Source organism: Pseudophryne corroboree, chromosome 2 (assembly GCF_028390025.1).
Source record: "Pseudophryne corroboree isolate aPseCor3 chromosome 2, aPseCor3.hap2, whole genome shotgun sequence".
Classification (NCBI taxonomy): domain Eukaryota; kingdom Metazoa; phylum Chordata; class Amphibia; order Anura; family Myobatrachidae; genus Pseudophryne; species Pseudophryne corroboree.
In genome coordinates this window covers 601,009,556-601,024,592 of record NC_086445.1, presented here as the reverse complement: position 1 = coordinate 601,024,592, position 15,037 = coordinate 601,009,556, and the positions used below count along the sequence as shown (strand labels likewise).

The window sequence follows — 15,037 nt, the reverse complement described above, 5'->3', positions numbered from 1 at the left end:
CATACCACTCAGTACTTCCTCCCAGCTATTGCTTTCCACTCACGGGTTAGAAGTTTGGTTATGTGCTGCTGTTAGGTCCCTGCATTGTATAATCAAGACTCTCAGCTCCTTCTTGGGTGTATCGTATTGAAGAGAAAACTGGATCCAGCCTTGGACCTCTAGTGAACGGAAATCCCCTGCACTGAACAGGCTCATCATGCTGCCCGAGAGCTGTAAAAGGAAGCCGAGATTTGATAATCTGACAATCATTAATAGATCAACAATGGTTATAGCATAATGATAACAGGACATTTGGGGTGTAGTAGTGTATGCCGGCGGCCGGGCCCCCCTCAGTTAAATCTGCCACCTCAGCTCATGTCAGTGAGCCAGATGCAGTCCGTGACTGCACTGGCTACACTGGACAGTGACTTCCTATCGGAAGACCTACCTGCCAGTAACCCGCAGGGCAGGAGGTTCCATTGGGAGGTGTTTCCTCCGTCTGGAACTGCTAGACTGGGTTGCGATTAGCAGAGAGCTGACTTCCTGTAGGAAGCCACTGTCTGCTTTTCGGGGAAAGCCCTAGCCGGCTTCCATGGGGTGCAGCCGATGCAGTCCATAGAAGCCGGGGTTTTGTTCATACGCAGTGCCGCTGGTGCACATGCGCTGATCCCGGCGCCTGCCAGCTACATTGTGCAGGTGCCGGGATCAGGCCGGCTGTGGGGACCAGGCAACAGGGACCAGGCAGCACGGCCACCAGCAGCCCCCCTCCTCCTCCTCCTGGGTAGGAGCCGCCACTGGCGATAACCAGTACGGCACAATAGCAGCTACAGCTCAAGAACGATACCCACTCCAGCATAACTGCGACTACTGCTTATGAGCGATAACCATTACATATTTACATAGGCCATCAAAAATAAAAAAACAACTAGAGGAAAAGCATTTATTCATGGAGCACCTCATCTCCAACACCAGGAAATCTAACATTCTAAGAATAATGGAAACTATTATAATTACAGATTGGATGCAGCTACTAGAAATGACTAATACTTCATTATATCTGCCATAAAGAAACACCCCACAAGTAGAACAACTGCAAAGAGTCCATTCCTCCAACTGACCACCGATGCAGCTAAATGTTTCCCAGATAACAGCAAGCCTTGGTCTAGTCGTCAGTACCGCTCGTTGGGTTCCAATCTTTCTGTGTCCCATGTAGACCATAGTTACTTACTACACTGTCTTACAGAATTATGTAGCTGCAAATCACAATAAAAGGAAGACAAGATAATAGTGTAAAGAACAAATATATTTTCTTACAGATTTATTGCCCAGAGTTGGCACTGATGGGCTGTTGTTGAGACTCCTATGTCCTTTACCTCCAGGGCCCGTCATGATAGACAGATCCTCAGTATGATTTTCCTGAAAAAAATGAATGTCAAACACTGGACAGTACCATATGTGCTGTATGGAAGCTCCTACAGATGCTGGTGCCTCACCTCTCTTGTAAGAGCAACTGGTGATAAGTTTATCTCTTCCATCTCCATTTCTCCAACACTAGGGATATGACGACGGATAGGAATAAGGTCTAGCGGTACATGGTGACAAGGTGTAAAGAGAAAATGACAAAGGCCTTGCAAACATATAGTAGAAGTAACTGTTATATGTGTTTCAGTATCAGACTCTTTCCTCCATTACCATATAATAATGCACCAAAAAGGAATTTGTCTTACGTCCTAGAGGATGCTGGGGACTCCGTAAGGACCATGGGGTATAGACGGGCTCTGCAGGAGACATGGGCACCTAAAAGAACTTTCTAGTATGGTGTGCACTGGCTCCTCACTCTATGCCCCTCCTCCAGACCTCAGTTAGATCTTGTGCCCAGAGGAGATAGGGTGCATTACAGGGAGCTCTCCTGAGTTTTCTGTGAAAAGAATTTTGTTAGGTTTTTTATTTTCAGGGAGCTCTGCTGGCAAGACTCCCTGCATCGTGAGACTGAGGGGAGAGAAGCATTCCCACTTCTTAAGAGTTTAAGGGCTCTGCTTCTAAGGCTACTGGACACCATTAGCTCCAGAGGGAGTCGGAACACAGGTCTCACCCTGGGGTTCGTCCCGGAGCCGAGCCGCCATCCTCCTCACAGATGCCGGAAAAAAGAAGACGGGTGAGTATTAGAAAAGAAAGAAGACGTCAGGCGGCAGAAGACTTCAGATCTTCCTGAGGTAAGCGCGCAGCAGTAAGCTGCGTGCCATTGCTTCCACATAACACACACACACATGGCACTGATGGGTGCAGGGCGCAGGGGGGGGGGGGGCGCCCTGGGCAGCAATAAACCTCGTTTGGCACAAAAGGATGTTATTAGGCTGCTGAGGCAGTAAATAAACGATTCCCCGCCATTATTTTCAGATACAGAACGGGACCGAAGCCCGCCGCTGGAGGGGGCGGAGCTTGATCCCACAGCACTAATCAGCGCCATTTTTTCCACAGAAATGCTGGCTCCCCAGACTCTCCTCTGCTGAAGAGCTCAGAGGGCTGAAAAAAGAGTGGGGGGCACATAATTGGCGCAGTGAGTAGGGGAAATCAATTTATATATATATAAAAGCACTGTCTGGGTTTTCCTGGGTCAGTTTGGCGCTGGTGTGTGCTGGCATACTCTCTCTCTGTCTCTCCAAAGGGCCTTCTTTAGGGAATTGTCCCCTTATAGTTATATCCCAGTGTGGGGTGTCGGTACGTCTGTGTCGGAATGTCTGAAGAGGACGGCTTATCAAAAGAGGAGGTGGAACAGATGAGTGGTGTGTCAGTCGGCGGTGCCGACTCAGGATTGGATGGATATGTGGCATATGTTAAATGCAAGTGTAGCTTCACTACATAAAAGGCTGGACAAAGCAGAGTCCAGGGTGTCGACAGGTGTTCAATCTACGGATGACACTGACTCACAGGACCCGTCGGGGTCTTAGAAACGTCCCTTCTTACAAATAGGGGACACAGATACCGACACGAACTCTGATTCAAGTGTCGACTATGATGAAACAAGATTGCACCCCAGGGTGACAAAAAGTATTCAGTGCATGATTATTGCAATAAAAGATGTTTTACATATCACTGATGAGTCCTCGGTGCCCGACACGAGGATACACATGTTTAAGGGAAGGAAACAGGTTATGAATTTTCCTCCTTCCCATGAACTAAATGAGTTATGTGAAAAAGCTTGGGGAAACTCCAGATAAGAAGCTGCAGATTCCCAAAAGGGTTCTTATGGCATACCCTTTCCCTACACAGGACAGGGTCGTTGGGAATCCTCTCTCACAGTGGACAAAGCCTTAACACGCCTTTCCAAGAGGCGCTACCGTCCCCTGACACAGCGGCCCTCAAGGACCCTGCGGCCTGCAGGCAGGAGACTACATTAAAGTCTATTTACACACATACTGGTACTTTGCTTAGACCGGCAATTGCGTCGGCATGGGTATGTAGTGCAGTAGCAGCGTGGACAGATACCCTGTCAGCTGACCTTGATACCCTTGATAGGGATACAATTATGTTAACATTAGCTCATATTAAGGACGCAGTCTTATATATGAGGGACGCTCAAAGAGACATTGGATTACTGGGTTCGAGAGCCAATGCTATGGCTATTTCGGCAAGAAAAGCCTTACGGATCCGCCAATAGACGGGGGATGTAGAATCAAAAAGGCATATGGAGGTTTTACCTTACAAAGGTGATGTATTGTTTGGGGACGGCCTCGCGGACCTGGTCTCCACAGCTACAGCGCGTAAGTCTACCTTTTTACCTTTTGTTCCCCAACAGCAAAAGAAACCTCCACAATATCAGATGCAGTCCTTTCGGTCGCATAGATCCAGAAGAGGTTGGGGCTCCTCTTTCCTCACCAGAGGTAAGGGTAGAGGCAAGAAGACACCTGCTGAGGCTAGTTCCCAAGAGCAGAAGTCCTCCCCGGCTTCCGCTAAGTCCACCGCATGACGCTGGGGCTCCCCTGCGGGAGTCTGCACAGGTGAGAACATGCCTTCGACTATTCAGCCAAGTCTGGATTCAGTCAGACGTGGACCCTTGGGTGATAGATATAGTCTCCCAGGGTTACAAGCTGGAATTCAAAGAGGTGCCCCACGTCAATTTTTCAAGTCGGCCTTACCAGCTTCTACCCCAGAACGGGAAGTAGTGCTGGATGCAATTCAAACGCTGTGTCAACAGCGAGTGATTATCAGGGTTCCCCTGAGCCAACAGGGAAAAGGGTATTATTCAACCCTATTTGTGGTCCCGAAGCCGGATGGTTCGGTCAGGCCCATTTTAAATCTAAAATCCCTAGACCTGTACTTGAAAAGATTCAAATTCAAGATGGAATCGCTCCGAGCGGTGATAGCCTGCCTGGAAGGGGGGGATTTTATGGTGTCACTGGACATAAAGGATGCTTACCTTCATGTCCCCATATATCCCTCTCATCAGGAGTACCTGAGATTCGCGGTACAGGATGGTCATTATCAGTTTCAGAAAAGGATGGCGATCCTGCGCAAGCAAGGAGTCACGATTATCCCATACTTGGACGATCTCCTGGTAAAAGCGAGGTCAAGACAACTACTGGAGAACGTGTCACTCTCTCAGAGAGTACTTCAGCAACAGAGTTGGATTCTCAATCTGCCAAAGTCATAGTTGGTTCCGACAACTCGACTGACGTTCCTAGGCATGATACTGGACATGGAACAAAATAAAGTTTTCCTCACGTGGGAAAAAGTCCAGGACCTCCAGAACATGGTCCGAGACCTGCTAAAGCCGTAAAGAGTGTCAGTTCATCAATGCACTCGGGTTCTGGGGAAAATGGTGGCAACTTACGAGGCCATTCCCTTCGGCAGGTTCCATGCAAGGACGTTTCAATGGGATCTTCTGGACAAATAGTCCGGGTCCCATCTACAATTATCAAAAAATAACACTGTCCCCCAGGGCCAGGGTGTCTCTTCTATGGTGGCTGCAAAGTGCTCACCTTCTAGAGGGTCGCAGGTTCGGCATTCAGGACTGGATCCTGGTAACCACGGACGCGAGCCTCCGAGGATGGGGAGCAGTAACCCTAGGAAGAAATTTTCAGGGACTGTAGTCAGACCAGGAGTCCTGTCTAAACATCAACGTGTTGGAACTAAGGGCCATATACAACGGCCTTCGACAAGCGGAGGGTCTTCTTCGCAACCTACCGGTTCTGAGTAAATCGGACAATGTCACAGCAGTGGCTCATGTGAACCGCCAAGGCGGGAAAAAAAGCACAGTCGCGATGGCGGAAGCCACCAGGATTCTTTGCTGGGCGGAAAATCAAGTAAGCGCTCGGTCAGCAGTCTTCATTCCGGAGCAGACTTCCTCAGCAGACACGATCTCCATCCAGGAGAGTGAAGACTTCATCAAGAAGTCTTTGCAGAGATAACGAGTCTCGGGGGAGTTCCTCAAATAGACATGATGGCGTCACGCCTCAACAAGAAGCTGCAGAGGTATTCTGCCAGGTCCCGGGACCCTCAGGCAATAGTAGTAGACGCTCTGGTAACACCATGGGTATTCCAGTTGGTCTATGTGTTTCCTCCTCTTCTTCTCATCACAAAAGTGTTGAGGATCATAAGACGAAAAAGAGTACAGACAATTCTCATTGTTCCAGACTGGCCTCGAAGGGCCTGGTACTCAGATCTTCAGGAGATGCTCACAGAAGATCCTGGGCCTCTTCCTCTGAGAGAGGACCTGTTACAGCAGGGGCCCTGTCTGTTCTAAGACTTACCGCGTTTACGTTTGACGGCATGGCGGTTTAACGCCGGATCCTAGCTGAGAAGGGTATTCCGGAGGAGGTCATACCTACTCTAATAAAGGCTAGGAAGGAGGTGACGGCAAAACATTATCACCGTTTCTGGCGGAAATATGCCTCTTGGTGTGAAACCAAGAATGCTCCTACGGAAGATTTCCATCTGGGTCATTTTTCTCCACTTCTTACAGACAGGAGTGGATATGGGCCTAAAGTTAGGATCTGTTAAAGTACAGATTTCGGCCCTGTCAATATTCTTTCAGAAGGAATTGGCTACACATCCTGCCTTCTTTTGTGCCCCCAGGGGCACCATGGGACCTGAACGTGGTGTTGCGGTTCCTTAAGTCTCACTGGTTTGAGCCGCTTCAAACGGTGGACTTAAAGTATCTCACTTGGAAGGTGGTCATGTTGTTGGCCTTTTCATCTGCAAGGCGAGTATCTGAGTTTGCGGCTTTGTCTCACAAAAGCCTCTATCTGATTTTCCATGCGTATAGAGCTGAGTTGGGGACTATTGTGGTGCCTGTGGCTACGCGGGACTTGGAGGACACACTGGTTTGAACCCCTTCAGACGGTGGAGTTGAAGTTCTCACCTGGAAGGTGGTCATGTTGTTAGCCTTGGCATCTGCAAGGCGTGTGTCAGAATTGGCGACCTTGTCTCACAAGAGCCCTTACTTGATTTTTCATGTGGATAGAGCAGAAGTGAGGACTCGTCCTCAATTTTTACCTAAGGTGGTGTCTTCATTTCATATGAAACAACCTATAGTGGTGCCTGTGGCTACGAGTGACTTGGAGGATTCCAGGTCCCTGGATGTAGTCAGGGCCTTAAAGATTATGTAGCCAGGACAGCTAGAATTCGGAAAACAGAAGCATTGTTTGTCCTGTATGCTGCAAACAAGATTGGCACGCCTGCTTCGAAGCAGACTATTGCGCGCTGGATCTGTAACACGATTCAGCAGGCTTATGTTACGGCTGGATTGCCGTTACCGCATTCTGTAAAGGCCCATTCCACTAGGAAGGTGGGCTCTTCTTGGGCGGCTGCCCGGGACGTCTCGGCATTACAGCTTTGCCGAGCAGCGACTTGGTCGGGTTCAAACACTTTTGCTAAATTCTACATGTTTGATACCCTGGCTGATGAGGACCTAGCATTTGCTCAGTCGGTGCTTCAGAGTCATCTGCACTCTCCCTCCCGATTGGGTGCTTTGGTATAAACCCCATGCTCCTTACGGAGTCCCCAGCATCCTCTACGACGTTAGAGAAAATAAGATTTTAAACCTACCGGTAAATCTTTTTCTCCTAGTCCGTAGAGGATGCTGGGCGCCCGTCCCAGTGCGGAAAATCTGCAAGACTTGTATATAGTTATTGCTTACATAAGGGTTATGTTACAGTTAGAATCGGTCCTGGACCGATACTGTCGTTTGTTCATAATGTTAACTGGTTATGTGTATTCAAGGTTATATGGTATGATTGGTGTGGGCTGGTATGAATCTTGCCCTTAGATTAACAAAATCCTTTCCTCGTATTGTCCATCTCCTCTGGGCACAGTTCTCTAACTGAGGTCTGCAGGAGGGGCATAGAGGGAGGAGCCAGTGCACACCATACTAGAAAGTTCTTTTAGGTGCCCATGTCTCCTGCGGAGACCGTCTATACCCCATGGTCCTTACGGAGTCCCCAGCATCCTCTACGGACTAGGAGAAAAAGATTTACCGGTAGGTTTAAAATCTTATTTTTTTAAACGGACTTTGCAAATATGCCTCCAATAAGAACTTTAGCATTCAGGGAAGTTGCCTTCAGATGGAGGATTATGTGTTACTGGACTGAGCATGACAGAAAAGGCATTGGGGGTCATTCCGAGTTGTTCGCTCGTTGCCGATTTTCGCTATGTTGCGATTTGTTGCAAACTGAGCATGCGCAAGGCACGCAGGGCGCATGCACTTAGTTATTTAACTAAATACTTAGCAGATTTGCTGTGGATTCCCTTGGCGCTTTTCAGTCGCACTGCTGTTCGGTAAATGATTGACAGGAAAGGGGCATTTCTGGGTGGTAACTCAGCGTTTTTCCGGCATTTGAAAAAAAAACGCAGGCGTGTCAGGGAAAAACGCGGGAGTGGCTGGAGAAACGGGGGAGTGGCTGGCCAAACGCAGGGCGTGTTTATGATGTCAAACCAGGAACTAAACGGACTGAGCTGATCGCAATCTAGGAGTAGATCCGGAGCTACTCAGAAACTGCAAAGAATTATTTAGTAGCAGTTCTGCTAATCTTTCGTTCGCTATTCTGTTTAGCTAAGATACACACCCAGAGGGCGGCGGTCTAGCATGTGCAATGCTGCTAAAAGCAGCTAGCGAGCGAACAACTCGGAATGAGGGCCATTGTTAGCTAGATGTTAGGATACAACCTAAAAATGAATATAATAAAAAATATGCTTAAGACTGATACAGATTGGCAAGATGGATGGCACAAGGTATGGTTGCTAACCTGGTCTGTCTTCCTCTTTAGAACTGTAACCATCCTACAAAGGAAAAGAGATCCTGACATTAACCACAAAGCCTGTCAAGTCTGGGTACATGCTATAAGTAGGAGGGAATGGGCCTGATTCTGATTCGGGAGCAATGCCGATGCTCTCATCGTTGAGCAATGTTTTTCAATTGCGCACGCGTCTATGTCCCGAAAAAGTCGCCCAGCGCATGTGTCAAAGGGTTTCTGAGTATAGCTAACAGGACTGACTGAGATGCACAGATTATGAAATGTATTACACATGTAATGGCCATTCCTAGGCGGTGACTGGGAGCAGAGGTGTAGCAAGGTGTCATGGTGCCTGGAGCAAGGTATGTTTCGGCGCCCCTCCCCTGTACTGAATTGGGGGCGTGGGCACCAGGGCTGGTTCTAGACCTTGTGGCATCCAGGGCGAAAGCTTCCTTTGGCGCCGCCAAACCCCCCCCCCCCCCCCCCCACACACACAGGATAAACATAGTGCGCGCTGACGGCACACGTCAAAAAATAGGAGTGTGGCTTCATAGGGAAGGGGCGTGGCCACAGTTATGCCCCCTGTAGTTATGGACCCAGTAGTTGTGCCCCCTGTAGATTTGCTCCCAGTAGATATGCCCCCTGTGGCTGTGCCCCCTGTAGATGTGCCCGGCGTAGTTGTGCCCCCTGTAGATTTGCACCCAGTAGTTGTGCCCCCAGTAGGTGTGCCTCTGTAGCTGTGCCTAGAGTAATTATGCCCCCTGTAGCTGTGCCCGCTGGGAGCGCCGCAAACACAAAAGAAAAAAAAAATACTCACCTGCCCGCTCCTGCTTCCCGACTGCTGCTGGCTGCGTCCCCGCCCGTGCGTGACGCATGACGTCACACGCAAGTCACGGACCGGCGAGGAGCGGAGGGAAGGAGGTCAGGGAGCGGAGGGGAGGAGGTAGGGGAATGGAGAGGAGGAGGTAGGGAAGCGAAGGGGAGGGGGTGCTTGATGCATCTCGGGCTTCCAGCTGTCAGTCACTGACAGCAGCGGCTGCGAGCTGCTTGCGGCCAGGCGGAGGTTCCGACGGAGTCGAGCTGCGGGGACCCTGTACTGTCTTGGGCGCCTGGAGTTCGAGCTTCACCAGAACCGCCCTCCCTACGCCACTGACTGCGAGGTGGCTATTTAGATGCACAAAGATTGTCCATCTTATGAGAGTGTAAAGGGTATTTCTCTAACGTCCTAGTGGATGCTGGGGACTCCGTCGGGACCATGGGGAATAGCGGCTCCGCAGGAGACAGGGCACAAAAGCAAGCTTTTAGGATCACATGGTGTGTACTGGCTCCTCCCCCTATGACCCTCCTCCAAGCCTCAGTTAGGTTTTTGTGCCCGTCCGAGCAGGGTGCAATCTAGGTGGCTCTCCTAAAGAGCTGCTTAGAAAAAGTTTTTAGGTTTATTATTTTCAGTGAGTCCTGCTGGCAACAGGCTCACTGCATCGAGGGACTTAGGGGAGAGATTTTCAACTCACCTGCGTGCAGGATGGATTGGAGTCTTAGGCTACTGGACATAGCTTCAGAGGGAGTCGGAACACAGGTCACCCTGGGGTTCGTCCCGGAGCCGCGCCGCCGATCCCCCTTACAGATGCTGAAGATCGAGGGTCCGGAAACAGGCGGCAGAAGGCTCTTCAGCCTTCATGAAGGTAGCGCACAGCACTGCAGCTGTGCGCCATTGTTGCTACACACTTCACACTGAACGGTCACAGAGGGTGCAGGGCGCTGCTGGGGGCGCCCTGGGCAGCAATATTTAATACCTTTGATGGCAAAGAATACATCACATATAGCCATTGAGGCTATATGTATGTATTTAACCCAGGCCAGATATCTCAAAACCCGGGAGAAAAGCCATCCGAAAAGGGGGCGGGGCTTATTCTCCTCAGCACACAGCGCCATTTTCCTGCTCAGCTCCGCTGTGAGGAAGGCTCCCAGGACTCTCCCCTGCACTGCACTACAGAAACAGGGTAACAAAGAGAAGGGGGGCATATTTTGGCGATATTTATATATTTAAAGCGCATATAACAAAAACAACACCTTTTAGGGTTGTTTATATACATTTTATAGCGCTTTTGGTGTGTGCTGGCAAACTCTCCCTCTGTCTCCCCAAAGGGCTAGTGGGGTCCTGTCTTCGATAAGAGCATTCCCTGTGTGTCTGCTGTGTGTCGGTACGTGTGTGTCGACATGTATGAGGACGATGTTGGTGTGGAGGCGGAGCAATTGCCGGTAATGGTGATGTCACCCCCTAGGGAGTCGACACCGGAATGGATGGCTTTAATTATGGAATTACGTGATAATGTTAGTACATTACAAAAGTCAGTTGACGAAATGAGACGGCCGGAAAACCAGTTAGTACCTGCTCAGGCGTCTCAGACACCGTCAGGGGCTGTAAAACGTCCCTTACCTCAGTCAGTCGACACAGGTACCGACACAGATGAATCTAGTGTCGACGGTGAAGAAAAAAACGTATTTTCCAATAGGGCCACACGTTATATGATCACGGCAATGAAGGAGGCTTTGCAGATCTCTGATACTGCAGGTACCTCAAAAAGGGGTATTATGTGGGGGGTGAAAAAACTACCTGTAGCTTTTCCAGAATCAGAGGAATTGAATGACGTGTGTGATGAAGCGTGGGTTAACCCAGATAGAAAACTGCCAATTTCTAAGAAGTTATTGGCATTATACCCTTTCCCACCAGAGGTTAGGGCGCGCTGGGAAACACCCCCTAGGGTGGATAAAGCGCTCACACGTTTATCAAAACAAGTGGCGTTGCCGTCTCCAGATACGGCCGCCCTCAAGGATCCAGCAGATAGGAGGCTGGAAACTACCCTGAAGAGTATATACACGCATACTGGTGTTATACTCCGACCAGCAATAGCCTCAGCCTGGATGTGCAGTGCTGGGGTAGTGTGGTTGGATTCCCTGACTGAAAATATTGATACCCTGGATAGGGACAGTATTTTATTGACTCTAGAGCAATTAAAGGATGCGTTTCTTTATATGCGAGATGCTCAGAGGGATGTTTGCACTCTGGCATCGAGAGTAAGTGCGATGTCCATATCTGCCAGAAGAAGTTTATGGACGCGACAGTGGTCAGGTGATGCGGATTCCAAAAGGCATATGGAAGTATTGCCATATAAAGGAGAGGAATTATTTGGGGTTGGTCTATCGGATCTGGTGGCCACGGCAACTGCCGGCAAATCCACTTTTTTACCTCAGACCCCCTCCCAACAGAAAAAGACACCGTCTTTTCAGCCGCAGTCCTTTCGCTCCTATAAAAACAAGCGGGCAAAAGGACAGTCTTATCTGCCACGAGGCAGAGGAAAGGGTAAGAGAGGGCAGCAAGCAGCCCCTGCCCAGGACCAGAAGCCCGCCCCGGGTTCTACAAAGCCATCAGCATGACGCTGGGGCTTTACAAGCGGACTCGGGAGCGGTGGGGGGTCGACTAAAGATTTTCAGCAATCAGTGGGCTCGCTCACAGGTGGACCCGTGGATCCTGCAGATAGTATCTCAGGGTTACATGTTGGAATTCGAAAGATCTCCCCCTCGCCGTTTCCTAAAGTCTGCTTTACCAACGTCTCCCTCAGAAAGAGCGACGGTATTGGAAGCCATTCACAAGCTGTATTCTCAGCAGGTGATAGTCAAGGTACCCCTCCTACAACAGGGAAAGGGGTATTATTCCACACTATTTGTGGTACCGAAGCCGGACGGTTCGGTAAGACCTATTCTAAATCTGAAATCCTTGAACCTGTACATACAGAAATTCAAGTTCAAGATGGAGTCACTAAGAGCAGTGATAGCGAATCTGGAAGAAGGGGACTTCATGGTGTCCCTGGACATAAAAGATGCTTATCTGCATGTCCCAATTTACCCCTCACACCAAGGGTATCTCAGGTTCGTGATACAAGACTGTCATTATCAGTTTCAAACGCTGCCGTTTGGGTTGTCCACGGCACCTCGGGTCTTTACCAAGGTAATGACCGAAATGATGGTTCTTCTACGAAGAAAAGGCGTATTAATTATCCCTTACTTGGACGATCTCCTGATAAGGGCAAAGTCCAGAGAACAGCTGGAAGTCGGTGTAGCACTAACCCAAGTAGTGCTTCAACAACACGGGTGGATTCTGAATCTTCCAAAATCTCAATTGTCCCCGACAACACGTCTGCTGTTCCTGGGAATGATTCTGGACACGGTTCAGAAAAAGGTGTTTCTCCCGGAGGAGAAAGCCAGGGAGTTATCCGAACTTGTCAGGAACCTCCTAAAACCAGGAAATGTGTCAGTACATCAATGCACAAGAGTCCTGGGAAAGATGGTGGCTTCTTACGAAGCAATTCCATTCGGCAGATTCCATGCACGAATATTTCAGTGGGATCTGCTGGACAAATGGTCCGGATCGCATCTGCACATGCATCAGCGGATAACACTGTCACCAAGGACAAGGTTGTCTCTCCTGTGGTGGTTGCAGAGTGCCCATCTGTTAGAGGGCCGCAGGTTCGGCATACAGGACTGGGTCCTGGTGACTACGGATGCCAGCCTACGGGGCTGGGGAGCAGTCACACAGGGAAGAAACTTCCAGGGTGTATGGTCAAACCTGGAGACGTCTCTTCACATAAATATACTAGAGCTAAGAGCAATCTACAATGCTCTAAGCTTGGCGAAACCGCTGCTTCAGGGTCAGCCGGTGTTGATCCAGTCGGACAACATCACGGCAGTCGCCCACGTAAACAGACAAGGCGGCACGAGAAGCAGAAGAGCAATGACAGAAGCTGCAAGGATTCTTCGCTGGGCGGAAAATCATGTCATAGCACTGTCAGCAGTGTTCATCCCGGGAGTGGACAACTGGGAAGCAGACTTCCTCAGCAGACACGACCTTCACCCGGGAGAGTGGGGACTTCATCCGGAAGTTTTCCACATGATTGTGAACCATTGGGAAAAACCAAAGGTGGACATGATGGCGTCTCGCCTCAACAAAAAACTGGACAGATATTGCGCCAGGTCAAGAGACCCTCAGGCAATAGCTGTGGACGCTCTGGTAACACCGTGGGTGTACCAGTCAGTGTATGTGTTTCCTCCTCTGCCTCTCATACCAAAGGTACTGAGAATTATACGGAAAAGGGGAGTAAGAACAATACTAGTGGCTCCGGATTGGCCAAGAAGAACTTGGTATCCGGAACTTCAAGAGATGCTCACGGAAGATCCGTGGCCTCTACCTCTAAGAAGGGATCTGCTTCAGCAGGGACCTTGTATGTTCCAAGACTTACCGCGACTGCGTTTGACGGCATGGCGGTTGAACGCCGGATTCTAAAAGAAAAGGGCATTCCAGAGGAAGTTATTCCTACCTTGATTAAAGCTAGGAAGGAAGTGACCGCACAACATTATCACCGCATTTGGAGAAAATATGTTGCGTGGTGTGAGGCCAAGAAGGCCCCAACGGAAGAATTTCAATTGGGTCGATTCCTACATTTCCTGCAGGCAGGATTGTCTATGGGCCTCAAATTGGGGTCTATTAAAGTTCAAATTTCGGCCTTATCAATCTTCTTCCAGAAAGAATTGGCTTCAGTGCCTGAAGTACAAACTTTTGTCAAGGGTGTACTACATATACAACCCCCAATTGTGCCTCCAGTGGCACCGTGGGATCTAAACGTAGTTTTGGAATTTCTCAAATCTCATTGGTTTGAGCCTCTCAAATCGGTAGATTTGAAGTATCTTACATGGAAAGTAACCATGCTATTGGCCCTGGCTTCAGCCAGGAGAGTTTCAGAGTTGGCGGCTTTATCGTACAAAAGCCCATATCTGATTTTCCATTCGGACAGGGCAGAACTGCGGACACGTCCTCATTTTCTCCCTAAGGTGGTTTCGGCTTTTCACTTGAACCAGCCTATTGTGGTGCCTGCGGCTACTAGCGACTTGGAGGACTCCAAGTTACTGGACGTTGTCAGAGCATTGAAAATATATATTTCAAGGACAGCTGGAGTCAGAAAATCTGACTCGTTGTTTATCTTGTATGCACCCAACAAGATGGGTGCTCCTGCGTCTAAGCAGACGATTGCTCGTTGGATCTGTAGCACAATTCAACTTGCACATTCTGTGGCAGGCCTGCCACAGCCTAAAACTGTAAAAGCCCACTCCACAAGGAAGGTGGGCTCATCTTGGGCGGCTGCCCGAGGGGTCTCGGCATTACAACTTTGCCGAGCAGCTACGTGGTCAGGGGAGAACACGTTTGTAAAATTTTACAAATTTGATACTCTGGCTAAAGAGGACTTGGAGTTCTCTCATTCGGTGCTGCAGAGTCATCCGCACTCTCCCGCCCGTTTGGGAGCTTTGGTATAATCCCCATGGTCCTGACGGAGTCCCCAGCATCCACTAGGACGTTAGAGAAAATAAGAATTTACTTACCGATAATTCTATTTCTCGTAGTCCGTAGTGGATGCTGGGCGCCCATCCCAAGTGCGGATTGTCTGCATTACTTGTACATAGTTATTGTTACAAAAATCGGGTTATTATTGTTGTGAGCCATCTTTTTTAAGAGGCTACTTCTTTGTTATCATACTGTTAACTGGGTTCAGATCACAAGTTGTACGGTGTGATTGGTGTGGCTGGTATGAGTCTTACCCGGGATTCAAGATCCTTCCTTATTGTGTACGCTCGTCCGGGCACAGTACCTAACTGAGGCTTGGAGGAGGGTCATAGGGGGAGGAGCCAGTACACACCATGTGATCCTAAAAGCTTGCTTTTGTGCCCTGTCTCCTGCGGAGCCGCTATTCCCCATGGTCCTGACGGAGTCCCCAGCATCC

At 49.4% G+C, this 15,037-nt stretch overlaps 1 protein-coding gene across 1 annotated transcript in view; it reads right to left on the bottom strand.

The window, feature by feature from the left end:
- SYTL1 (synaptotagmin like 1) overlaps positions 1 to 15,037 on the bottom strand; it is a 178,993-nt gene that overhangs the window by 51,837 nt on the left and 112,119 nt on the right. The window contains exons 6-9 of the mRNA XM_063954701.1: positions 8,223 to 8,256; positions 1,473 to 1,561; positions 1,294 to 1,395; positions 44 to 210 (exon numbers count right to left, since the gene is read on the bottom strand). Coding sequence (XP_063810771.1) covers positions 44 to 210; positions 1,294 to 1,395; positions 1,473 to 1,561; positions 8,223 to 8,256 — 392 coding nt within the window. The remainder of the gene's footprint in view (positions 1 to 43; positions 211 to 1,293; positions 1,396 to 1,472; positions 1,562 to 8,222; positions 8,257 to 15,037) is intronic.